This window comes from Natrix helvetica (assembly GCF_964273705.1).
Source record: "Natrix helvetica genome assembly, chromosome: 13".
NCBI classification, from domain to species: Eukaryota; Metazoa; Chordata; class Lepidosauria; order Squamata; family Natricidae; genus Natrix; species Natrix helvetica.
This window is the reverse complement of record NC_138557.1, coordinates 8,919,792-8,946,443: the sequence shown is the minus strand read 5'-3', so window position 1 is coordinate 8,946,443 and position 26,652 is coordinate 8,919,792. Positions and strand designations below refer to the sequence as shown.

Below are 26,652 nucleotides of genomic sequence, written 5' to 3'. Positions count from 1 at the left end.
CACGCCCCCGACAATTTGAAAACCTACTTAGAACTCGTGGGGGGTGGGAAGAGAGAAGGAGGAGAGAAGTCTCGGATCATAGAGAGCAGCTGGTCCTCCAAGATAGATGGACGTTTTCCCTACGGACCAAGCCGTACCCAATGATGCTTTATGGATGCAATGACTTTGGCCTATAGGCCGCGTTGGGCCTCTGCAGTATCTCCGTCAGCCACTAGGGGCAGAACGATACATTTTTCCTATTTCCCTCACTAAAACCCAAGCCGGTCACCCAGCCGGCTCTGACTTTATTTAATTTTTAATCTCAGTTTTATTATTATTTTTAAATAACTCAAGTCGATGAATGTACATCATATGTTCTTTCATCCTGTTTTGCCCACAATATAGGCGTTTGCCTTAAGATTCCCCATTGAGCCTGCAGTTACATCTATGAGCCACCAGGGGCGGCATATGCCAGAATTAAACACAATCTTCCATTTCATAAGATAAATACGATCTATTGCCCGATTTTCCTCTTTGGAACCTGGATTGTGTGAATGGGAACCATCAGGGGAGGTCAGCGTATTCTGTACTTTTGACATATCGCCCTATTTTCCCCACCCAGGGTCTGGAATACCCCAATGAGCCAACGGATCAGTGCAATATGGGTATTGTATTGCGGGCTCCATAGCTCAAATTAATGGATTTGTTTTACAGCGCACAGCACACCCTGGTGGCTCTTTGAGGTACTGAAAGCTAAACTGTGGAAAATAAAGCAATGCATGCATCATTAGATTAATAAATGATGCATTAATTTAATATTTATCCATCTTGCTTAGAAGCAATCCATAAAGGACATACAATGCTCACTTGGTTATTGCAAACACTTCACGAAACCTCCAGGGGGCAGTATGTCCACCATATTGCAGGATATTCCCCACTAAGCTTGAAAGTCATGTATACGGTCATGTATCCTATAGGGTGGCTCAGTGGCTAAGATGCTGAGCTTGTCATCAGAAAGGTTGGAAGTTTGGCGGTTCGAATCCCTAGCACTGTATAACGGAGTGAGCTCCCATTACTTCTGCTAGCCTAGTAGTTTGAAAGCATGTAGGAAAAAAAATAGGGACCACCTTTAGTGGGAAGGTAAGTGTTCTGGGTGCCTTCGGTATTTAGTCATGCCGGCCACATGACCATGGAGACGTCTTTGGACAGCGCTGGCCTTTTGGCTTTGAAAGAGATGAGCCCTGCACCCTTGTTGGGAATGACTAGCACATATGTGCAAGGGAAACCTTTACCTATCTTATACATTGCTTTGTCTCACTGAGCCTTTACTATTCACCATCCATTTGCATTACACTCAGTTGCAACCAAGCCATTACAGAATTGCTTAGCTGTGGTTTAATCTTGCACGGACCCAATCTATAAACCAATAATGGTTTATAGAATAGAATACAATTCTTTATTGGCCAAGTGTGATTGGACACACACGGAATGTCTTCGGTGCATAAGCTCTCAGTGTACATAAAAGATATAAGTGAATAATCATTATACTCATAGCCCATAACTTTAAACCACAATTACAATCTGAAAAAGCAAGCCTTCGGTTGTTGGTGTTGATGCACTCATGGAACTGAAAGTGATTTTAGCTGTCAGGGTAGTCATTAAATGAACACTCCGCTCGTAAGTGCATATCCATTCATTTCAATGGGCGATTTGCTGGAAGCTGGCAAAATCAGTCATGGGATTTCAGAATGCTGCAGTCATAAAGATAACCAGTTATCAAGCACTCAACATGCAGTCATGGGGATGTTTGCATGTGACCATTTACAATGGCTGAAGGTTGTGTCTCTGCTTTACAAGGAGCTAAAGCACCCATTCTGTGGCCGTCCATAAATGCAGGTGGCCATAAGCCGAGCACTGTATAAAGCAAACCCATTGAAACAGAGCATGGTTAAGCATGCCAGTTTAACCTGATGTTTCTGGATCCAGTTGGGTCAAGGTGGAAGATGGACCATAAAGAAGGCTGAGCATCAAAGAACGGAGGCCTTTGAACTCTGGTGCTGGAGAAGACTCCTGCGAGTCCCTTGGACTCCAAGGCTATCCAACCGGTCAGTCCTAGAGGAGATCAACCCTGACTGCTCTTTAGAAAGCCAGATCCTGAAGAGGAAACTCAAAGACTTTGGCCACCTAATGAGAAGGAAGAAGGACTCTCTGGAGAAGAGCCCAATGCTGGGAACGATGGAGGGCAAAAGAAGGGGGCAACAGAGAATGAGGGGGCTGGATGGAGCCACCCAAGCAGTCGGTGTGAGCTTAAACGGACTCCAGAGGAAGGTAGAGGACAGGAAGGCCTGGAGGAATGTTGTCCATGGGGTCGCGATGGTTTGGACACGACTTCACAACCAACAACAAAATACAACTTTTGTGATTAGAATTCACTCACCCTGTTAAGATATTGAAACTCTTCAGAGTGATGCATCATAAAGACTCAGGAGTTTGCGTACAAAGTTCGTTTTTATATATATATATAAAAATCACTAGCCAACATGAACTTTCATTAACATTAATCTCTTTTTTTAAAAAACAAATCCTCATTGACCAGGTTCAATATTCCTCAATTTCAAGCAGTCTTCAAACACACGCCTCTTTAAAAACCTTGGTAGACAGTTTATGGAGGCATAATTCATTGAAAAAAAAATACATTTCCCCCCTCCAGGCCCCAATTAGACAGTACATCAAATAACAACCAAAAACAAAAACTTATTTCAACGTCTCCTGATCATGTAAAGGTGGTGGTTTTTCAGTGATCATTCAACCCGAAAAGAAAGTGGTTAGCTTCTTCAAGTTCATTCAAGCTCATTGAAAATGCCATATAACATATTTGACAACTTGTGGGCTCTCTGCCATAGAATGGACACCCTCCCTCCCCAACGTATTACTTTCCAAAGGGTTTTTCAAAATTCCTACACTATTAAATTGATCAACGCGGGCATTGTTTCCATCAACAAGTTCACAATCGTAAAGATTGTACTCTTTGCGATTGTGGTGACATGCAATGACGCCACGTTTAGCTGTCCTTTGTGCCACGAACAGTGTATACCCGTGATGTCGAACCTAAGGGACGCGTGCCAGATGTGGCACGCAGAGCAGTCTGTGGGCATGCACGGTCGCCAGCTGCTTTGTGGGTGCTGGGGCACCAGAAAATGCCTCCCAAATGGCCCCAAACAGGCATGCACGCGCTGGCCAGCTGGTTTTCAGGTTTCCGGCGTGCACAAAGACCAGCTGGCCAGTACACGCATGAGCACCGCCCAGCTAGTGTTCGGGATTTTGGCGCGCGGGTTCCAGTTTAAGTACTCGGTCCCAAAAAGGTTTGCCATCATTGGTGTATACTTTAGAACTTCATGGCAACTTGACAGAACACAATTAATGTTACTAGTTCCAAGGCAAGATCTGTTTAATTTGTACATGTTTTCAATCTTGGGGGTTTTGTTTTTTAAAATATTTTAAATTGCATGTCATATAGCATGCCTTGTGATGTTTCTGACACAAAGAAAGAAAGAAAGAAACCTGAGTCACAAGGCCCGGGTTTCTCCCCCCACAACACTGTTTTCGTCACAGTTGCGTTGGCCATGGGCTTGCATTTTTCAGGAGGAAAGGAACAAGTAAAATCAGAGAAAGCAAGGAGAAAGCAAAGAAGGAAATAACACAATCACCAAAGGAACATTTTGGAAAAGAACGTTAGGAAACAGTAAGGGATAGGAGAGGCGTTTGCGAAATAACTTTATGACACTAGTCCAATAAGTCGGGTCGATCATTTTGAACAGAGAGGCAGGAAACACCATCAAATACATCGGGGGGAAAATTGGTAAACAATGACGGCGTAGTCTTCAATGAATGGCAGAATCCGGTTACAGGGCAGTGTTTCTTAACCTCCGCCATTTTAAAACGGGTGGACTTCAGCTCCCAGAATTCCCCAGCCAGCTGGCTGGGGAATTCTGGGAATTGAAGTCCACCCGTTTTAAAATGGCGGAGGTTGAGAAAATTCCAAACCATCCTTCCCTAACCTGGCGCCTTCAAGATAGAGTAGCTCCCCGACTTGCAAAATGGGGTCCCATTAGAAAAAGCAATTTGAGATATAACAAAGAGTTTAAATGAGGTAGTATCCCCCCTTCCTCAAAATAAGACCAGATAGTTCCAAGCTGCCAAGAAAACACTGCTCCACATCTTCTCAAGATGAGGTCGAGACTACAATATCCGGCCTACTTTTATTAACATCTGCAGAGAAGAGCCATCAATGAGATGTTTATATTTCAGAAGATGGCCAAGGATCCATTTGAGTGTGTGTGTGTGTGTGTGTGTTTGTACCTAATCTGGTCTTTTAATGGAGAAGTTGCTGTAATAGCAAAGGAAAGAGAGATAAATTCACAGAGGATTTCTGAACAAAAAGATCGAGGCGAAGCATGGAGCCTGTATGATGTGGAATGTGAACCAAGACTGACTTGATTTAACCATATCTGGCACACAAGAAAACCCAACGTCTTCTGGAAAAGACTACGGTTTGGTCTTGGAGGACTTCCATGTAAGATAGGACCTCTGTGTCGCATGTCTTAGCACCTTCACCTTTGATTTGGCTACCGTGATGGGATGTAGACGAGGGCGGCGACTTCAAAAAAAGCTGACCGTTATGTTAGGGGAGCCAGGAACTACCATGGGAAGCATGGCCCACAACATCCAAGATACTTGGTACAACCACCTCTCGTTCTCGCTCGTTTTGCTTTGAGGGATTCTGATGTTCTGAAAAACAAGGATTCAAGCTTCAACAACCCTTGCCTTCCACAGCCTTCAAAGGCTTAAGAAACCCAAGTGGTTCTTCTCTTCTTCACCGTACGGCGTTACGTTCTTCCGCTTGGCTTGTCTCTGGCTCGACCGGCCGTTGGCGGAAGGTAAACAAGATTCTGAGCGCAAAGACAGCGGTAGGATTTGATCCTTCGCCAGCCTCAGTGGTTGCCCCGAGCTGGCTTTGAGAAACGGGCTGAAGATGCTGTCGGTAGCGGAAGGAGGGCTGGTACTGTTGACCGAGGCATAGCCGGAGCTGGCTTCCCTGGGAGAGGCTTGGATGATGGTGAACGCCCTCTCCTCGTTGGGATGGTCATAATCCTTGAAGACGTACCGACATCCTTCCTGGGGGAGGCTCTCGTCATCGCTGGATTCTTGGCAACAGCAAGGCTTCCCGAGGTCCTGAGGCAGTAGAGTTCCATCCAGAATTCCAGTAGGAGCTGTAACTACACCGCGGGGAAACAGAAGAAGAAAACTCTTAAAATAAGGTGGTCAAGTGTCGGACGCAGAAGACCACGTCTACATGTGAAGATTCAATTAAATTGATTTATTGCTCTTCATGCCTACTCAAAGGAATCTTCTCAACTAACTGTTAGCCCCAGGAAATGAGATTCAGCCGGTTTGGACCAGTACGGACGAACCAGATTTTAATTTTAATCTGATTCGCCAAACTAGTAGTTACAAGGACTGGTTGATCCCACCCAACCCTCCCCTGAGTCTCCACGCGGCCCGTTCATCCTGCTAGGTATGGGCAGGGCCTACGTGGAGCCTCTGGGAGGGCGAAAAATGGGCCTACCGGAAGTCTGGAAATGGGCCCGTTTTTGACCTCCAGAGCCCAGGAGAGGCCATTTTCACCCTCCTGGAGGTTCAAGGAAAATCTCCGGAACTTGGAGAGGGTGAAAAACGGGCCTACTGGAAGTCCAGAAACGGGTACATTTCCGGCCTCTGGAGCCCGTTTTCGCCCTCCTGAAGGCTCGACAAAAGCCCTTGAGCTTAGGGAGGGAGAAAAACAGGCCTACAGAAGTCCAGATATACGCTAACGACTAGCATAAGTGCTAGTCGTTCCCGACTCTAGGGGGCGGAGCTCATCTCCATTTCGAAGCCGAAGAGCCAGCACTGTCCGAAGACGTCTTTGTGGTCATGTGTCCGGCGTAACTCAACGTCGAAGTCGCACGGAACGCTGTTCCCTTCCCACCAAAGGTGGCTCCTGTTTTTCTACTTGCATTTTTTACGTGCTTTCGAACTGCTAGGTGGGCAGAAGCCGGGACAAGTCACGGGAGCTCACTCTGTTACGCGGCGCTCGGGATTCTAACCGCCGACCTTTCTGATCGACAAGCTCAGCGTCCCAGAGATAACATTAGAGGAGAGAAACCGGGACCTTACCTTCTCCCTCCTTCTCGCCTTCGCTTTCTTGATCTCCTTCATACCCTGAACAAGCATCCAAGCTCCAATCCAGAAAATTATCCAGAAGACTTTCTTCCTGAGTGGACAATTCAGCTGTGGGGGTGGTGACAAAGCTACCACGGTCCTCCTGGATGCTGTCTTCCCTCCTCCTGTGAAGGGGACACCACCATAAATGACCTTCCTGGTCAGAAGACCTGAGCCAAGGATGAGATTGTACATCTCCAGATGTAGGCCAAGGGCAGTCAAGGCCTGGTGTTTGTAGGAACACGTGAGAAGGGTCAAGATGGCCACTGCAACCAGATCACGCAAAGGCGTGTAAAAAGGAAGTGGGGCTTGCATTGCATGACTTCAGCTCCATCGTGGTTTATTTACTTTTAGTCCATCCCACTCTGTGACCTGGAATACACCCTGTTTGTTTTTACTATCTAGGGCAGTGACAGCTGATCTTTATCTCTTTGCACGCTGAAATCGTGCACGCATGTCTACATCCACTACGCAATGCGCCCCAACCTCTGCACATGCACGCACGATCCCCTCCCTGCTCCCCCACTCATGCGTGCGACTCCCACCCCACCCCATTTTTGGGCTAGTGAGCCTCCCTAAAGCCTCCTGGGACTAAACATGGGTCGCCCTTCACGGTCTGAGAAACTAAAGGGATTCCTTCCCTTCTTTCTCGTCCATTATGCAGCTGCGGGGTTTGCTGTCTCTTATCTGATTCTTCCTTTGGCAGCGTCTCTTCACCCAATCTACGGTGGACAGGTCTTGTCCACATGCCATTACTTTGGCTGAGAAAGAGGGGCTGATCCAAAGTCCTCTAGGAAATTCCATGCCTGATGGGAAATTGTCATTTGGGTCTCCTCTTCCAAGCTCAACATCTTCTTACCTTGCCACAAAAGTCCTTTTGGCTTCCAATTTAGAGCTGCAAGTCTCCCTCCTGCCTTCCTTTTTCTCTCTCTCCCTCTTTTCTTTCTTCTTTCCTTCCTTTCTCTCTCCCTCCTTTCTTTCTCTTTCTCTCTCCCTTCCTTTCCCTTGGGTACGTCTAGTTTAATGAAAAGAAGGACTAGGGGAGACATGATAGCAGTCTTCCGATATCTCAGGGGCTGCCACAAAGAAGAGGGAGTCAAACTATTCTCCAAAGCCCCTGAGGGCAGGACAAGAAGCAATGGGTGGAAACTCATCCAGGAGAGAAGCAACTTAGAACTGGGGAGAAATTTCCTGAGTCAGAAAAATTAATCAATGGAACAACTTGCCTCCAGAAGTTGTGAATGCTCCAACACTGGGAGTTTTTAAGATGTTGGATAACCATTTGTCTGAGGTGGTGTGGTGTAAGGTTTCCTGCCTAAGCAGAGGGTTGGACTAGAAGACCTCCAAGGTCCCTTCTAACTCTGTTATACTATTCTGTTCTGTTCTATTCTATTCTATTCTATTCCATTCCCTTTTCTTCTCACCCATCTCACAGGGCGATTCTGGGTGGCTTACAATGTTATAAAGAACAAAACAATGCGACACACTTATTTCTAATAAGAATAAAACCCTATAAAAATACAATTTATCGGCAATTATCTTAATCAGCCTGGAAAGAACTGTCGGTGCTTCTCCCCCCATCATAAAAGCAGCAGCGCAACTACTGCGCTGGGAGATTGGGATGGATGAACAGCTGTCTGTTCACGTACAGAGTTCTTATGGTGTGTCTTGCAATAGAATCAAAGATGATGATTTCAACAGAACCCAAGTGCCGAACTTGCCTTTTGGAACGTTTTCCGGATGGGGAAGTGAGGAAGGTCTCCATCGCATTCACATACGAAGATCCAGGCTCAGGGTCTTCTTGTTTCACTCCCAGCAGGGAGCAGAGCTGGCTGTAGCTCATCACCTAGAGAGCAGGGGATTCAAAGTCCTTTTCATGGAGTGCCGAATCAGAGTTATTTGACTTTGGGGGAGGGTGTGTGTGGCTGGGGTGGGCATGGCCAGCTCAATGTCGCTCATGCCGGGGGGGCACCTGTGGTGGCCGAGTGTTAAGGCAGGACTTCCCTCTTCCTTCCTTATTTTCCCTTCCTTCCTTTCTTGCCATCTTTCCTTCCTTTTCTTTCCTCTTTCCCTTCTTGCTTTCTCCAAAGCAAAAGGGGAAACATTTCCCCTTTTGTTGCTTTGTTTTTAGTTTGTTTTGCTAGCCCTCTGCCAGTAAAAACGGAACTCAACTGGAGGGGGAGAGGAAGGGACAGATGTGCACAGACACCCTCCCTAGCCCTGTTTTTGGCTGTGACAGCCTCCTGCAGCCCCAGGGGCCCATTTTTGCTGGCAGAGGGCTTCCACGTTATATACCATATACCTTTAAGATGACAAAGTGGGGGGAAAAAGTCCCTCCCTCTGATTCTTGATTTAGCCTACCTCTTCTTTTCCAATCTCTTCGTAGCGCTTATCCTCAAACCGTTGCTTCACAGCAGTCAGGGACACCTGCCTATAATCTTTGGGAGCATCTTCATGGAAGCTGGGAAGAGAAAAACGGAACCATCTCCATGAATCTCTGAAACAGCTCCGGATATCAAAACATAACATGCCCTGGCCTAGGATCTTCAGGGAATGAAGCCTCCCCTGTTCCCAGGTAACGTGGTTATCATTTCGGCATGATATGGTCCCCTTTGCAATTCTACCAGCAGGAGGGACCCACATCGAGATCAGCTCTTGAGAGGGGGGTCCTCGGTGGTCTCTGAGCATGAACCAAACTAGGTAACTGTTGTGACCGAGGCTTCCCGAGAGCGTGAAGCAAACTCCTTGTGAAGGAGCAAAAACCCCGTTTATTAATTTCCTGTGAATTCTGCTCATTCACCTCCAGCAAAGTCTTTCCAGGGAGGATTTACAGTCACAGACCTTGGAGAGCTATATCTGCAAAACTGGGCAAGGAGTCTCGGAGAGTCACGAGCCAATTAAGCGAACTCCATTACCCTTTTGCTCCTCTTTTATTTCCTCTGGGAGGGGCCATTCATTGCCCACCTGTGGCCTTTCTCCCAAGTCGACCCCTGTACTTTAGCTGTTTCCTTCGTCTGATAATACTGGGTATGCGCACACTGGGAACAGGCTCCAGCTGTTTGTCTGCCAAACTGATGTGGGGCACTCTAGGGGGCGGCGCTTATCTCCGTTTCAAAGCCGAACAGCCAGCGCTGTCCGAAGACGTCTCCGTGGTCATGCGGCTGGCATGACTAAACGCCAAAAGTGCACGGAACGAGCTACCTTCCCATCAAAGGTGGTCCCTATTTTTCTACTTGCATTTTTATGTGCTTTCGAACGGCTAGGTTGGCAGAAGCTGAGACAAATAACGGGAGCTCACTCCGTTACACGGCACTAGGGATTCGAACTGCTGAATTGCCGACCTTTCTGATCGACAAGCTCGGCGTCTTAGCCACTGAGCCACCGTGGAGTTTGGAGTGTGTTTATCTTGTGCTGTGCTAGGAAGAGTTGGAAGTCAATGCCCCCTTTTCTTTCTTTTTCTCTCCCCCCCCCCCTTGTCTTTCAAACGTTTACCATTTCTTGTGGAGACTGAGCACACAGGGAACTAGCTCTTCAAGGGAAAATCCTGTATTTTCTGTTAACTGGCTAGTCCAAGGACGAGCTGCAGACAGGACAAATGAAAACAAATAAACATCAGTATTGCTATTTTTAAAAATCCTCTGCACAACTTAAGCTATTTAAAAGAATAACACTTTTTAAAACAATAGCAGGGGGGCCCCTTCAGATCAAGCATTTACAGTATTTTAAAAAGCGTCTTCATTTTGTTCAGTTGTCTAGAATAATAATAAAGCAGTCTTTAAAAAATAAGTCTAATAATTTGAACATTCTATAGGCATTTATAGTTAGACTTACCTCCTTGCAGCTAACAGCCTGATTAGCGCAAGAAAAAAAAATCTGCCTCCCAGCAATTTGCTACATGGAGCAAACAGCAAGTTTCACTTTCAATTTCTCCAGATCATCAGCTGTTTCAGGCTGCAGGGACTGTTATAGCCTATTGAAGCATCCGGAAGCCCCCCCCCCCCCCGTTTGCTGCAAGGAGGCAAGTTGCTGGGAGGCAGAGGCCAAAGGGTGGGCCTTTATACATTCAGTGTATAAGACGCACCCTCTTTTAGTGGGGGGACGGTGCGTCTTATACTCCAAAAAATACGGTAGTCTAAATAACATTCCTTTCTTAGAGAGTCAAAGACATTTCGCCCTGCACCTGGAGTGGTGTGACTGGGAGGCATCTCCAGTTGGGGCGGTGCCTGATTGGGCCATTTGGGAGCTAGGTAGGGGCTTGGACTTTCATTTGGGTGGGGAAAACCTGGAAGCTTTCAGATTCGAGTAGGACCTCTCTAATAAAATGGAACTTTGAGGAACCTCAAACCTTGGAGTCTTCCTTCATTGGGAGTGACACGGGTGGTCTTTGTTCGGATCGGAACTCACCTTGCCTGTGCAACAATTTTGCTAACAACAAAGCCGCTGCGGACAAACGGGCCGGGGAGTAGCCGCAAAGGCCCGTGTTGAGGAGGGAAAGTTCACAGATAAAGCTGTACAGGGATGCAGTCCTTCTTTCCAGCGAGGTGACGTTCAGTAGCACTTCCTTATAGTCCACTATAGTAGGAATCTAATTATTTTTTTTTACATATAAAAAAGAAAACAGGAAGTCAAAACATGTTCCTAACCTGGGCAAGAACAGGAAGTCTCCAGATGACGTCTTCTGAGGCTTAGCTATTATATATAAGTTTCGCTTCTCATCCAAATATACATATATATATGTGTGTGTTGTATTTGTGCTGATAAATAAATAAAGGGAGACTAGTATAGATCTATTTCAAGCTATTTAGCTCTCATCAGCTAGCCATACCCTTACTGGGATTCGAACCAGGGCATATCAGGGGTTGTAACACAAATACATACATACATACATACATACATACATACATACATACATACATACATACATACATACATACACACACACACATATAAATAATATAAATATAAATAATATAAATATAAATAATATAAATATATTTCTCATCATTGGATGAGAAGCGAAACTTTTTCAAAGAAAAAAAAATCAGAAAGTCTACAAACACAGGAAGGAAGGAAGGACTTCGTAGAAGGAGGGAGGGGAAGGAGGGACATGATAGATAGATAGAAGGAAGGAAGGATATGATAGATAGGAAGGAGGGAGGACATGATAGATAGAAGAAAGGGAAGGAGGAGAAGGAGGGAGGAAGGAAGAAATGACCTGATAGAAGGAAGGAAGAAAACTTAAGTTTTAAATTCTGAATCTGAGCTGAGAAAATCACAGCAGAATCAAACAGCATTGGGAAAATTCAAAGGAGTGGGATTTGCTCAATATTTTTTTCATGCGGCGATAAGGGGATCACGTATGATATTCATGTCCAAAATATGCTCCAAGGCACGTCGCTTCTAACACCGTTATTAGGAACGACTGAACAGGAGGTAACCCTCAACTTAAGAATCCCAATGCTGAAGGCCAAGTCCATCCTCTCCGTATAGGTTTACCTTTATCCTGCCTTCCAGGGCAGAGATGATCTCCCCCATCATCCTCACGAGGTCTTCATACTTGTACGTGTTGTCCGTTAACCAAACCGCCTCGCGAATCGTCAGAATCTCTTTGCTCACGAAGCTGCAACACAAGAGCAATTGGCATATGAAAGGCCAACGTCGCAAGAGAAATAGAAATAAATACTAAACGGCCCCTTCCAGAATCAGCTAAGTCAGGGGTGTCAGACTCAATTTCATTGAGGGCCGCAATCGGGGTTCTATTCATTCTACTATTCTATTCATTCTTCTATTCTATTCTATTCATTCTTTATTCTATTCTATTTTATTCATTCTTTATTCTATTCATTCTTCTATTCTATTCTATTCATTCTTCTATTTTACAATTCTATTCATTCTCTATACTATTCAATTCATTCTTTAGTCTATTTTATTCATTCTCTATTCTATTCGTTCTTTATACTATTCAGTTCATTCTTCTATTCTATTCATTCCTTATTCTATTCAATTTGTTCTCTATTCTGTTCAATTCATTCTTCTATTCTATTCTATTCCATCATCAATAAAGATTCTATTCTATTCCTTTAATTTCTATTCTCTTCTGTTCCTGAGCCCTCGTGTTTTCCACTAATGCAGCAAAATGGCATTCAGAATCCGTTGCGATCCCCATTAAATAACAATTGGTAAAACCAAACTAAGCTGCCACCAGCACCCCCCAAGAGCTACAGGGCTTACCGGGTACAAATAACCATGCATGCAATTCCTAAAAGCTGCAGACGAGCCCGGGGCACAGATCTTAATTTCAAGTACCGATCCACACAGCCAATGGTCATGTGAAGGCAGAGGCTGGAGAAATCCTTCATGGTGGCCACTTCTACCAGCCAATCAACCAAAATGTATCTAAAAGAACAAATAAAATAAAATAAGATAAAGTAAAATAAAGCAGTTAGAAATTCATCTTTGCTGCCCAATGGGAATCAATTATCCCACGGTCCTTCTTTCATCAGTCATTTCCCTTTTTTTTAAAAAAAATATTTTTTTAAAGATTTCTTCATAAGTAAATAAACATTTTTTAAAAAAAAATGAAAGAGGGACGATTGAAGAAACAAGAATTAACTACCGTATTTTTTAGCATATAAGACACACCTTTTTCCCCTCAAAAAAGAGACTGAAAATCTGGGTGCGTCTTATACATCGAATACGGCATTTTTGGCCTCCCGAAACCCCGCCCCCTTCACCAAAATGGCCACGCATAGCCTTTAGGAGGCTCCCAGAGTGCTCCTGGGGGCTGGGGAGGGCAGAAATGACCAAAAAATGGACCATTTTGGAGCACTCTATAAGCCTCCTAAAGGCTATTCATGCCCTTTTTTTGGAAAAGAAATGCGCTTGTTTTTGCAAAAAAACGGTACTAAATGCAGTCATCTGGCAGACAATCTTAACTGGGGATTATTTATGGGATAGGGTTTATATTATGAGCATCCCGAAAAATCATGCTAAGGCTTTTCCGGCTTAGTTCTTATTTTCGGAGAAACAGGATACCGTATTTTTCAGAGTATAAGACGCACCAAGGTTTTGAAGAGGCAAATTCGAAAAAAAAAAGGTTTTGCACCCTGCAAACCTTCCAAAAGCGGGCCCGTTTTTTTTTAAAGGGCATGAATAGCCTTTAGGGGGCTTGTAGAATGCTCCTGGAGGGGGGGAAACAAAAAACGGCCCGTTTTTTAAGAAAGCGGGCCCATTTTTTTTTAAAAAAATGTCATAGATAGCCTTTAGGAGGCGGCTTATAGAGTGCTCTTGGGGGCTGGGGGGCAAAGTTGAGCAAATAATGGCCCGTTTTGTCCTCATTTCTGCCCTCCCCAGCCCCCAGGAGCACCCTGAAAGCCTCCATAACGCTCTGCACGGCTATTTTGATGAAGGGGCAGGGTTTCGGGAGGCATAAAATGCTATATTCGGTGTATAAGAAGCACCCAGATTTTCAGCCTCTTTTTTGAGGGGGGAAAAGGTGCGTCTTATACTCCGAAAAATACGGCAATTAAGCTGCCCAGGGTCACTCAACAGTGAGATGGATGGCATATAAATTGAATAAGTAAATGACAAAAACAGCAGGATGGGCGCCTTTACCTCATCGTCTCATTCATGCCCTTCTGGACGGTGAAAATGCTTTGCTTGCTCAGAGGAACAGAGGCCTGGAAAAACTGGGAGATCATCTCGACGGACGTCTTGCTTTCCGGTCCCAGTTGGCTTCCGTTCCCGCAAACTTTGGCAAGGGTGATCTACGCAAGGTGAAAAAGCAACCCGAGTTAAGGCAACGGAGCTCAGCCGGAAGGAAATCAACTGTGAAGGACAGATCCTGAAGCTGAAGTTCAAACACCCTGGCCACCTAATGAGAAGAGAGGATTCCTTGGAGAAGATCCTGATGTTGGGGAAGATGGAAGATGTTCCAACCCAGGCCTCCCAAGATCACGAAGCCGACTCCTCATCCCGATAAAACCTCTTTTATTTAGGTTAAAGGGAATTCCTCTTCAGCAAAGTCCTGGCAAACAGTCTTTCGTGAGATTTCACAACGACAGACCTTGATCAGGCTTGGAGAGCTGCCAGGCCGATATCTTCCAAACTCCAAGCTGTAGCAGCAATTACTTGGCAAGAAGTCAGGAACGGATCTTCACCCTAATGAATTGAACTAATTGTCTCCTGCAAACTCCCCTCCCCTGGTGCTCCTCTTTATTCCCTATTGGAGGGGCCATTCACCATCCACCTGTGGCTTTACTCCTGAGTTGACCCTTGTTCCTTAGCTGTTCCCTTCTCCTGGCAGCTCTGCGCATGTGCACACTGGGAACAGGCTCCAACTGTTCTTCTGCCTCACTGATCTCCGACTCTGAAGGCAGCTGATAACTGGCATACGGCCCTGGCCCCCTCTCTGCCTCCGACGCAGAGCCCTCATCAGAGCCTTCCCCAGACTCCAGGACTGCCCCATGTTCCTCCCCAACCTCCTCACTCTCTGAGTTTGCCACTGGCTCTGCTGGCGGGCCACAACAGAAGGCAAAAGGAGAAGTGGGCGGCAGAGGATGAGATGGATAAAAGGTGTCCTTCACACAATGAACGTTGGGACAAACTCTGGGAGACAGTGGGGCCTGCCTTGCTATGGTCCACACAATCGTGAAGATTCGGGCACAGCTAAGCAACTAAACAATAATAACAAAGCTCAGCTTTGATGGGCAAGAAAGAAAAGACTCGCTATTCAGGTAGTAGGAGGGGATTTTTCCCCCCTGCGGGATGTCAAGATTTCAAGGAATATCCAAATTAATTGCTTTAAAGAGCCCTGGTGGCGTGGTGGTTAGAAAGCTGGATTGCAGGCTGACTCTGCCCACTGCCAGCAGTTCGATTTTCACCGGCTAAAGATTGACTCAGCCTTGCATCTGTTTTCTTCATCCCTTGAAGTCACGCGCCCATCCCTTTTACAAAGTAAACAACTTTAGATCCAGGAACCAACAACCATACCTGGGCTTCCCAAGAACCTTTGGCGGCGTAGTCCCTAAGTTGTCTGAGGCTCTGGAGGTATCGACCTGGATCTGACACCTGAAAAGAAAAGAAAAAAGGAAGGAAGTCATTCTCACAAGCGCCAACTCTTCCCGGAAGCCCCTTTGGCGTTGCAGCCTCGGATGCCAAACGTTTTGAACTCACAGCAGCTTTTTGATTATTTTCCCACAAGAGGTAAGAGCTGTGCAAGCACCCTTGCTTTGAGGAGTCCTCAAACATCTCCAGCGCTTCTTTCCTCTTCCCTTCGTCCTAATAAAAGAAAGGGGGAACGTGAGGCTTTGTTCCAGTGGTGAAATCTAAAAAAACTTTCCTATCGGTTCTGTAGGGGTCATGGGACTGGGTGGGTTCTGTAGGGGTCATGTGACTGGAGGGGGGTTGTCAAAAGACAGAAACTTGCTTTAACGATGTCCTCCTGGAGCAGGGGGTTGGACTAGATGACCTGCAGGTCCCTTCCAGCCCTGGATTGCTGTGCTCTTTCAAGGTTTCCTCTGAAACTGCGTCTAGTGCGAGGTTTGTGGTCCCTCGCCATTTTCCCTCCCTTTCTCTCTTTCCTTTACTTCCTTTTTCTCTTTCCTTCCTTCCTTCCTTCTGACTCACACTGAAACTCTAACCATGCAATTGGAGCCCTTTTCTCTTTCCTTCTTTTTCTTCCTTCCTTCCGACTCACACTGAAACTCTAACCATGCAATTGGAGATTGGACCCCTTCTATCTATCTATCATCTATCAATCTATCAATCTATCAATCTATCTATCTATCTATCTATCTATCTATCCTTACTCCCTTGCCTTTTTCCCTCCCTCCCTCCCTCCCTCCCTCCCTCCCGCCTTCTTTCTTTCTTTCTTTCTTTCTTTCTTTCTTTCTTTCTTTCTCCCTTCCCTCCCTTTTTTCTCTCATCACTTTCGCTTTCTTAGCACCCACCATCCCCATTTTTGGCCTAGCTTTTTTTCACAATCATGTGATCTTTTTCCCACTTAGCAACTGCTTCACACAGCGACCCAATTACGGTTGCTTTCAAGAAGCAACCTGTTTCGCTAGGGTCATTCAGAGCCTCAAAACTCAAAAGATACTCCCAACACATAATCAGAGTGGACAATCAAACGGTCCTTACCTCAAAGAGACTCAAAACTTTTGCCAAACAGTATAGAATCGATCCTCGGGTCTACAGAAAGATCAAAGCAGGGTGGGTGAAGGACACAAAGAGAAACTAAAAATCAACTTTTTCAGAACCGCCTTACGGGTTTTTTTTTCTTTTCAGCTTGCAAAGATAGATTCTTTTGTATATTACCACCACAAATTAACCTGAGAACAGTCACGTAAAGAGGTTTAGACAAACCAAGCCATCATAGTTAAAACAAAACAACAAAAAAAAAGTTGTCCCTGTTTGGGGTCCTGAAAAATAAAAATAAAAAAAAACCCTGATTGTTGCAGATAGACTGGCTGAGTCAAGGGTGGGAGTCAAATGTGGACTTAGTCTGGAATCCCTATGTGGGCGCAAGAGAGTGACGTCTGACTCCCACTGAATGCTGCTGAACCTTATCCCAGTCTTGCCTAGGTGCAAACTGTCAGCCTGAGAAGATTCCTGTTTATAGACTTGAGCAATAACACAGCTTTCAACAGCTGATGACCTCTTTCTATTGGTCCCTGATAGAAAGTGTCCTCACGTACTGCATTACAGGTAGGTACACTGGTTGAAGTGCTGTGGACAAGGAGGTACTACAGAGAGGGATCAATTAGGCAGAAGAAACCATCGATTGCCCTCTGACACCACTGGGTGACATCGCCAGATCTCGCTGCTTTAGCAGAGATGATTGATACTCAGAGATGATTGATACCCTGGTCAGTGTCTCTTCGCACTTTCTACCATCGGGCAGAAGGCATCAAAGTATAGTCAGCCGAACAAATAGGTTTAAAGATAGTTTCTGTCCTTCGGCTGTCAGACTCTTAAACACAACCACAATCACTCCATGCACACATATGGCTAGTTTTTCTCTTTCTTCCTTTCCTTCCTTCCTTCTTCCTTTCCTTTCTTCCTTCCTCCCTCCCTTCTCTTTCTTTCCTTCCTTTCTTCCCTCCTTTCTTTCTTCCCCCCCCCCCCCTAATTACTTGCACGGGGATTATCCTTTATACTATTTATGTTGTTTGTATTTGTCATGCATTGCACCAATGAGGTTAAAACCAATTTCGTTGTGTAAGTGATGTACAATGACAATAACAGCTACACTATACTAATTGAACTCTTCATCGTTGTTTGCGCCTGCAACTGATTTAGATTATGGTTTTATCGGCTTTATCGTAGCTCTTTTGGCATAGCAAAAATCTTATCAGTTTTATCATCTGAAATAAATAAGGACCGGAAATTTAAAACAAGTCAAAGATTTTTCAGGATTTGCACTGTGTGGCTGGAACATTCATACAGATGTTAACTTCCCTGAATGCAAATTACTTGTGGCCATTCTGGGCAACTATAACAAGTGGTGCAGTGGCCTAGAGGTGGAGCTCTCGCCTCACAATCAGGAGGCTGTGAGTTCAATCCTAGGTAGAGGCAGATATTTCTCTCTCTGGGCACAATGAGACTGTATCTGCTGAACAAAACTCCGCAATGGCAACAGGGAAGGGCATCTGGCCAGTAAACACTCAGTTCCATTCAACTGCTTAGACTCTACCCGGCAAGGGATTGTAGGGTCATTAAAAGACGATGGCTTTGGGCAACTGTAGATTCTGCAAATCGAAGACTGAGCGATACAGAAGAAAGCTGTCTTACTTGTCGCTGCTGACTCTCTCTTCGGAGGCTCTCGTAGACCACAGCTTTGCAACAGCTCCCGCCCAGAGACCAGGGGGGACGTATGAACAGCCAGACAAAAGGCACTGCGGAGACATTCAAGCCCTCGGCCAGGCTGAAAAAGTGGGATGCCTTGAGCCCATTCACTTCTGCACGGCCCTCATCGGACACCAATGCTAAAAGAAAAGCACAAGAGAAGGGAGTGGATCGATCTGGACGCAGGGTGAAATTTCAACTCCCCGCTTGAGGAAGAGGGCTAAGTTCCATAATCGTGGCTCTGGGGCAGCGTAAGGCGCAAGAGACCCCATGAAGCAGGGCCCATCTGTGCCCGGGGTTTTCTGCCCACCCCACCCCAGAAGGTCTGACAAGACGGCCTTTTCCCCAGGTTTCCTTGGTGAAACGGGGTCAGCTGGTGAGGCCTTGGAAAAACAGGCCTTCTGCCAGAGATTTGGATGGCCCTGACTTTGTTGGCATTCAGGAATGTGGGAAAGAAGAAAGGAAGGAAGAAAAGATTTGGTGAGAACCAGAAAGGAAGGAAGATTTAGTGAGAGAAAGGAAGGAAGATTTGGAGAGAGAAATGAAGGAAGGAAGGAAAAAGAACCAGGAAGGGAAGGGAAGGAAGGAAGGAAGGAAAAAAGGAAGATAGGAAGGAAGGAAGATTTAGTGAGAGACAGGAAGAAAGAAAAAAGAAAGATTTGGTGAGAACCAGGAAGGGAAGGAAGGAAGGAAGATTTAGTGAGAGAAAGGAAGGAAGATTTGGAGAGAGAAATGAAGGAATGAAGGAAGGAAGGAAAAAGAAAGATTTGGTGAGAACCAGGAAGGGAAGGGAAGGAAGGAAGGAAGGAAGGAAAAAAGGAAGATAGGAAGGAAGGAAGATTTAGTGAGAGAAAGGAAGGAAGATTTGGAGAGAGAAATGAAGGAAGGAAGGAAAAAGAAAGATTTGGTGAGAACCAGGAAGAGAAGGGAAGGAAGGAAGGAAGGAAGGAAAAAAGGAAGATAGGAAGGAAGGAAGATTTAGTGAGAGACAGGAAGAAAGAAAAAAAGAAAGATTTGGTGAGAACCAGGAAGGGAAGGGAAGGAAGGAAGGAAGGAAGGAAGGAAAAAAGGAAGATAGGAAGGAAGATTTAGTGAGAGACAGGAAGAAAGAAAAAAAGAAAGATTTGGTGAGAACCAGGAAGGGAAGGAAGATTTAGTGAGAGGAAGGAAGGAAGGAAGGAAAAAAGAAAGATTTGATGAGAACCAGGATGGATGGAAGGAAGGGAAGAAGGCAAGAAAAGGGAGGGAGGGAAGAAGGAGGGAAGAGGAAGGACAGGAAGGAGAAAGAAGTGGAAAGGGGGGAAAGCAAGGAAGAGCAAGGAAAGGAGAGGGCAGGAAGGATGGTGATTTAACAGAGAGCTTCTTTTCCACACATACATCAAACTCAGCTACGTGTCAACTTATTTGTCACAAACAAGGTCCCTTTGTCAAGCAAAGTTGGGCCTGGCTCAACCTGGCAGGCCAGGACAACGGTCTCCAAAGTGGGGTGCACGCACTTACGGCCTTCATTGTAGAGGTAGGCTATTCCAAGTTTAACAGCAGCTTCAAAGTTACCCTTTTCGGCAGCCCTGAATGAATACAGGGGGGGGGGGGGGGGGACAACCAAAAGCAGATTCGTTACTTAGAGGAATTCAGAGCTCAGCAAAATACAGGGAGTTATAGAACAAATCGGGATTTCATTCTCCCCTTAACTGTCTTAACTAATGCATTTGGCAAGTCAACCAACCTCCCCTCTCCAAGAGGCCATCGTTACCCTTAGAGATGGTGAAAATTGGAAAGAACGAGGACTTTTTGCACTAAAAACCCATTGTTCTGTCCACTGTGATAATGTCTAGATTATAAATTTCCTGACAATGAAAACAATCAGTGGAACAACTTGCCTCCAGAAGTTGTGAATGCTCCAACACTGGAAGTTTTTTAGAAGAGATTGGACAACCATTTGTCTGACATGGTCTAGGGTTTCCTGCCTAAGAAGGAGGTTGGACTAGAAGACCTCCAAGGTCCTTTCCAACTGTTATTCTATTCTGTTCCATTCTTTCTTCATTCTTCTGTTCTGTTCTATTCTGTCCTATCCTATCCTTATTCCATATATTCCTATTCTATTCTTTTTCTATCCTATCATTATTCCATATATTCCTACCCTATCCTTATTCCATATATTCCTATTCTATCCTATCCTAATTCCATATATTCCTATCCTATCCTTATTCCATATATTCCTATTCTATTCTATCCTTATTCCATATATTCCTATTCTATCCTATCCTTATTCATATATTCCTGTTCTATTCTATCCTAATTTCATATATTCCTATCCTATCCTTATTCATATATTTCTATTCTATCCTATCCTAATTCCATATATTCCTATCCTATCCTTATTCCATATATTCCTATTCTATCCTATCCTATTTCCATATATTCCTATTCTATTCTATCCTATCTTTATTCCATATATTTCTATTCTACTCCTGATTTTCTTTTCTTTTCTATTCCTATTGTATTCTATTCCTATTCCTTTTCTATTTTCTTTTCTTTTCTTTTCTATTCTCCTCTATTCTATTCTATATGCATACAGGTAACCCTCGCTTAACAATTGGTTACTTAGCAACTCTTCTTGCGTAGTGCAAGATAGCTGACAATTTCCAGAGTTCTAAAAAGTTACCTTTCAAAGATTTTCAAGTTTCTGGGAGAAGGCCACTCTTCTTGAAAGCTTGCACAGGCCCAAATGCAGGTGTGATTATCTATAAGATACTTAAGATGAGAATGCACCTGGAAGAGAGCGAAGCACACTGTAATAGCCAAGGAATCCTCAAATAAGGGCAATTAACGTCAAGGCAGGTCGAATACCCTGGAAAACAATTGTGCTAAGACTGGAAGGACCAGTTATTCTGTTTGCACCACGGATTGTTGGGCTCGGTTGTGGGCCCTAATGTAGGACTACCTATACCAACGGTCACCGATTGGTGGCCCGCCAGAAAATTTTGGTGGCCCGCAAAAAAAAATTTGCATTTTTTTATATTGCACCAAATCAGGGGTCCTCAAAGTACAGCCCCTGGCCGGATACGTGCAATGAATGCTTGTGTTGCTGCAGAGAGTCTCCCCCTGCAGGGTTTTTTTGTGCGGGTTAGAGGGGGGCAAAAATTCTGACCCAGAGTCTGCTTCTGCCTCCTGGTGGGGGGCTTTGGGTGAAGGCTGGAGGGAAGAGCCGCTGGTGGCGAAGAGCCAGTGGGCATTGTTCCAGTGGGACTGCAACATGGCCTGGAACTAGCTGTCCATCTCAGCCTAGTGAGTCTCCAGGCGCCGGTACCTGGCCTTGCACTCCCACAGGTCTTCCCTCTGCTTGGAAAGCCTATGCTGATAGTCCTCAGTGAGGTGCTGAGCCTCCTTCTCGGCCAGATCCAATTTGAACTGAGCCAGCTGTTTTGTCAACTCTTTCTCATGGTGGCTGCTTAGCTCCAACAACTGCTTCCTGTTGGGGCCCCAAGGAGCCCAGGCGAGGACTGGCTGGAAGTGGAAGGGCAAGTAGAGGCTAGCGAGACGTCCCTCGAGTTGGCCACGCCCACCCAGTCACATGACCACCTAGCCTCATCTACCCACCCAGTCATTAGGCAGATCACATTAGTGGTCCGCGGGATTTAAAATCATGAATTTGGCGGTCCCCGAGGCCCAAAAGGTTGGGGAACCCTTGACCTATTACAGCAAGAACCCCTACGTGGAAAATGCACAATAAAAATAAAAAGTTTTGGACTTACAGCTCGGAGGGAAAGGATGTCTTCTATAGGCAGACCTTTGAGAACATGGAAGAGAATATCTTCTGGAAGGGAGAGCAGGGTGAGGACACGGGGCCTCTTCTTCAGCCTTCTCTTGGAAGGGACCGAAAAACACCGGGAACATCGGCAGTGGGTGACTGCAACGAAACCAGGGCCAGAAAATGAGAGGCGCAAAGAATCGGGGCACCTTCTACTAAGGTGCCATTCAGAAGATTTATTGCCCAAGGCCAAAAACAAGACTCGAGTCAACTGAAGTTTAATATGAAATTGGTGCCAGATGAGGGTCAACGGAATTCAGGAGTTGGGATTGGAAGGTTTGTGGCTACGTAACGACTCTTGGCTAATGACCTGCTTAACTCCGACCCAGGGTGGATAAAAATCAATGCTTTTTTTTAAATAAAAAAAAATTAAGATGTTAAAATTTTAAACCAGATTTTAAAAATATTTTTTTATCAAATTTATTTTAATAAAATGCTTTTGGAGTAAAAATCTACCTAGAAAATCTACCTTTTCTATTCAAGGTGCATTAATCATTTAGTTTATTCAGCATGAAACTGAGCTTCCTTAGGTAGCGTGAGGCTGCCTATTGTGCAATATTGGGATTGTCGGTGAGTCAGCCGCGGGTCAAAGATGACAGTTGCTCTTTAAAAATTATGATTTAAACCGAGTGGATTTATATCAAGCCTTTTTACTAGTGATTTAAATCATGATTTAAACCGACTTGATTTAAATCAAATCCACCTTACTCCGCCCGCAACTCTGCCTCCTATAGGAACCGATGTGGAAGTACTAGAACTCCCAAGCGAGATGACATTGCCAGGTTTTGAGTTAATTCTATTGTGGGAATTGACAAACTACAGTATGTCAATTCCCACAATAGACCTACTGTCGTAAAAACCCCGTGCAAACTCTACCAAATTCAATGTGACCTTTTTCTTTTGAATGAAGATGTGCCGGTTTGAAGGAGGCCCGTTTCTTTGACCAAGCAGGAACGTATGTCAGAATTTATAAACGGGGAATCCACTCTACCTTTTCGGATTCTTTACCCTGCTCGTGTAGGCAATCGGAGGGATCAACTGGATCTCTTATGCTAGAAGCTATCCAGCAAACCTGACCCACCCTTTGCAAAATGATCCGTCTCGAAATTTTAACGAGACTCCAGGAAGTTGCAGGAGACGTGACGATTGCAGAAGACTCCTGAAATAACCATTGTTGAAAAGCTCCTCTTTTTTTTTTTTGGCTAATTATGGAATGGCCCCCAGATTGCGCAAGAGCAAATCATCGCTGTAACGAATGATTGCCAAATTTCAGCTCGTTTTAAAATGGGCAAAAATGGCAATTTTATTCATTTGGATCCGTGCCTTTACTATTTTTGTTTTTAACAAATAGCTCAAGTCAGCAAACATACATAACGTCCCTTCCTCCTCCTGTTTTCCCCAGAACGACCCTGTAAGTGCGTCGGGCTGAGAGAGAATGACTGGCCCAGAGTCAGCCAGCCAGTTTTCATGCTTAAAGTAGGACTTGAATTCATTACCTCCTGCTTTTTAGGCTGGTGCCTTTTGGATCGATTTTAATGAGAATTACATACAGGTGATCTTGACTTACAATAGCGCTTAGACTTATATACCGCTTCACAGTGCTTTACAGCCCTCTCTAAGCGGTTTACAGAGTCAGCCTATTGCCCCCCAACAATCTGGGTCCTCATTTGACCCACCTCGGAAGGATGGAAGGCTGAGTCAACCTTGAAACGGTCGGAATCGAACTGCCGGCAGTCAGCAGAATTAGCCTGCAATACTGCATTCTAACCACTGCATCACGCTGGCTCAATAGTTCATTCAGTGTCCGCTCACTGAACAACAGCATTGAAAAAAAAAAAGACTTATGACCATTGAGGGATCCCCATAGTCATGCGATAAAAATTCAAACGCTTGGCCACTGACTCATATTTATGACGGTTGCAGTGTCCTGGGGGGGGGGGTCATTGAATCCCTTTTGTGACATCCTGACAAGCAAAGTCAATGGGGAAGCCAGAGGCACTTAACCGCCAGGTGACTAACTTAATAAATACAGCAATTCCCTTAACAATGGTGGCAAGAAAAGTCGTAAAATGGGGCAAAATTCACTTAACAACTGCCTCACCAGCAGAAAGTTTGGGCTCAGTTGTGGTCCTAAGTGAAAGACTACGTACATTTATAAGTTAGCATTATTAAATTAATATTTTAAAGCAATAAAGGATTTTTAATTAAGGTCCCCAAGACACGCCATTTCACATTCAATAAACGATAGTGTAAACATCATTTTTATATGCACAGGGAAACAAAAAATAATGTAACACTATTGAGTTATTCTTTTTATTGGGTGGTCTGGAATTGAATCCACAATATCTGAGTTGTGCCTCTATTCAGACTGTATTAGACTAACTCGTCTTGGGGGGGGGGGGGATGCTTGGATTCAAACATTTTTTAGGAAAGTCAAAACATGAAAACTATTTGATTTAGTCTTTCCTCCAGAAATCCATTTCTCTTTACAAGAGAGAGAAAAACAGCAAAATTCGACTGAGTGAAGCCTCATGGCACAGCTTTGAAATCCAGCAGTTTAAGCATCTGAAGATTCTTGATGAATGTATCCTATTTTATTTTTCTTTATGTACCCTGAAAGCATCTGCACCAAAGACAAATTCCTTGTGTGTCCAATCACACTTGGCCAATAACGAATTCTATTCTATTTTAAAAGCTGGAATCGGCTTAAAATATACAAAATGGCATTTTTTTCTTTGAAGCCTCCAATCAAAGTGAGTTCTGGGTTTATAAACCTTGAAAAAAAAAAACTTTGCTTAAAAAGCAGATAATTTCTCATTTTTTAAAGACTTTGAAATCTTTATTTTTCCCCATGCCAAACTTTGCTCTAAATCCATGAAAATTTGGATTTATAAACTATCCTGTCCTTTTGGCGCAGGAGGGGGAGGGAATAAAAATATACCACATAGGCAATTCCTATTGTAAAAAAAAAAGAAGAAATCTTGCATTATGGTCTTAGGGAGTCCATGCAGAAGTCTTAAGCCAATCCCCTCCGCAGACAAGCCCGCTCTGATCTTCTAATAGGCTCGGCTCACTTTTTAAATCGACCCGCCCAAAAACTACGGACGTTCCCCCCCCCCCGTTGAGGTTTTAAAAAATTAGAACATTTTTTTTTTTGTAAAAAAGAGGAAAAAAAGGAATCCATAAACCGACTCCAGCAAAGAGGCTAAACCATCGCCCCAAAGAAAAAAGTGGATTTAAAAACAAACTTAAGCCAACTTGGGAAAAAGTTTCCTTGCAAAACTTTAAACCAAGTTTTTGCGAAGGCATCCGGTGGCGCCTCCGCTGGGGACTGGGGGTTTGGCCGGTTGACGGGCTTGGGGAAATCAAGGGGTCTGCATCGCAATTGGGGGAATGCAAAAGGGGTAATGATGGATGACTGGTAGATGAGTCGGGAGGGATTTTGGAGATCATCTAACCTAACCCTCCCGTCCAACCAACCCCTGCTTTGCATCCTGCGCACCCGTGGGGGAGGGAGGAGAATAAAGACTCTGCATCCATTTGGGGAGGGGGTCAAAATGGACTAACAGATGAATCGGGAGGGACTTTGGAGGTCATCTAGTCCAACCGTCCCGCCCGCCCAACTCCTGCCTTGCATCCTGCGCACCCAGGCGGGGCTTTTGCATTTAACTCGTGTCCAGCCAGCCTCCTTTCGGACGTGGGGCTCCAGCATCGCTTTAACCTGCAAAGGCAGACCCCCCCACCCACCCAAAAAAGGGTGGGAAGGGGCTAAACCATCTATCCCCGGGGATGACCGGTCGTGGGGATGAGTCACTCCCGTGTAGGACATCCCAGGGAGCAAAGCTTGAAACATCCCCCTCTCTCCCACCCTGAAGACCCCCACCCAAATAGAGGCTTTAATACGGGGTATCCCCCCTCCCCAAGCTCTATGGTCAACTCCCAGGTTTTGCAAAGAGGGACCCGCGGAGATCGCTCACCGCCCGCTTTCATCCTTGCCAGCTCTCGCAGAACGGCCGCCGCGGCGCCAAGCAGCTAGTTCATAGTGAGCGCCGAGCTTGCCGGGGGGCGGATCCCGGGTAAGGCTCCTCCCCTTTACTTTAGCTGCCTACCGCTCTAAAAAAAAAACTTAGCCCCGCCCTTTGGAGGAGAACGAACTACTAAGCCAATCGCCGGGTGGAATTAGAGCCACGCCTCTTTCCATTTTTTTTGAGCCAGCCACCTCGCGCTCTCTCTTTTTTAAACCTAGCCGGAGCCAGGGATTGGACGGGGGGCGGGGCGAGGGGCGGGCGAGATGTTCCCTCGCTTGGGGAAGGAGGGGGAAAGCCGTCACCCTCGCGGGGAGGATTCGAATCCCGCGCGCGCGGGCGCCCGGCGTTGGAGCGCAGGCGCAGAAGCCGCCCGGGCAGTGAGTAATGGGATGGGCAAAAAATAATAAAATAAAATAAAATAAAATAAAATAAATAAAATAAAATAATAAAATAAAATAAAATAATAAAATATACAAAACAAAATATAATGAAATAAAATACAATATAAAACATTATACATATATATATAATATAAAAATAATATAAAATATAAAATAAATTAAAATATAAAATAAAATAAAATATAAAATAATAAAAATAATTTACATTAAATTTAAAAATAAAAAAAATATTGCCCCCCCCAAAAAGACAAGATTGCAAAAGTCAAATAAACAATGCAAAAGCAATTGAAGGGTTCATAAACAATAGCAACAAAATCTAAACAGAAGG

The 26,652-nt window shown here is 44.9% G+C and overlaps 1 protein-coding gene across 1 annotated transcript; it reads right to left on the bottom strand.

The window, feature by feature from the left end:
* Positions 1-2,468: 2,468 nt before the first annotated feature.
* On the bottom strand, positions 2,469-26,092 carry CCNF (cyclin F). The gene is made up of 17 exons (XM_081965908.1): positions 25,873-26,092; positions 21,840-21,994; positions 20,750-20,856; positions 19,585-19,652; positions 18,031-18,224; positions 16,378-16,428; positions 15,412-15,516; positions 15,229-15,306; positions 13,852-14,003; positions 12,469-12,633; positions 11,734-11,857; positions 10,642-10,822; positions 9,730-9,817; positions 8,599-8,698; positions 7,959-8,083; positions 6,193-6,362; positions 2,469-5,255 (listed from the first exon to the last, which is right to left on the bottom strand). Exons 1-17 carry the CDS (start codon positions 25,883-25,885, stop codon positions 4,816-4,818), a joined length of 2,316 nt encoding a protein of 771 aa, XP_081822034.1. The 5' UTR covers positions 25,886-26,092; the 3' UTR covers positions 2,469-4,815.
* Positions 26,093-26,652: the final 560 nt, after the last annotated feature.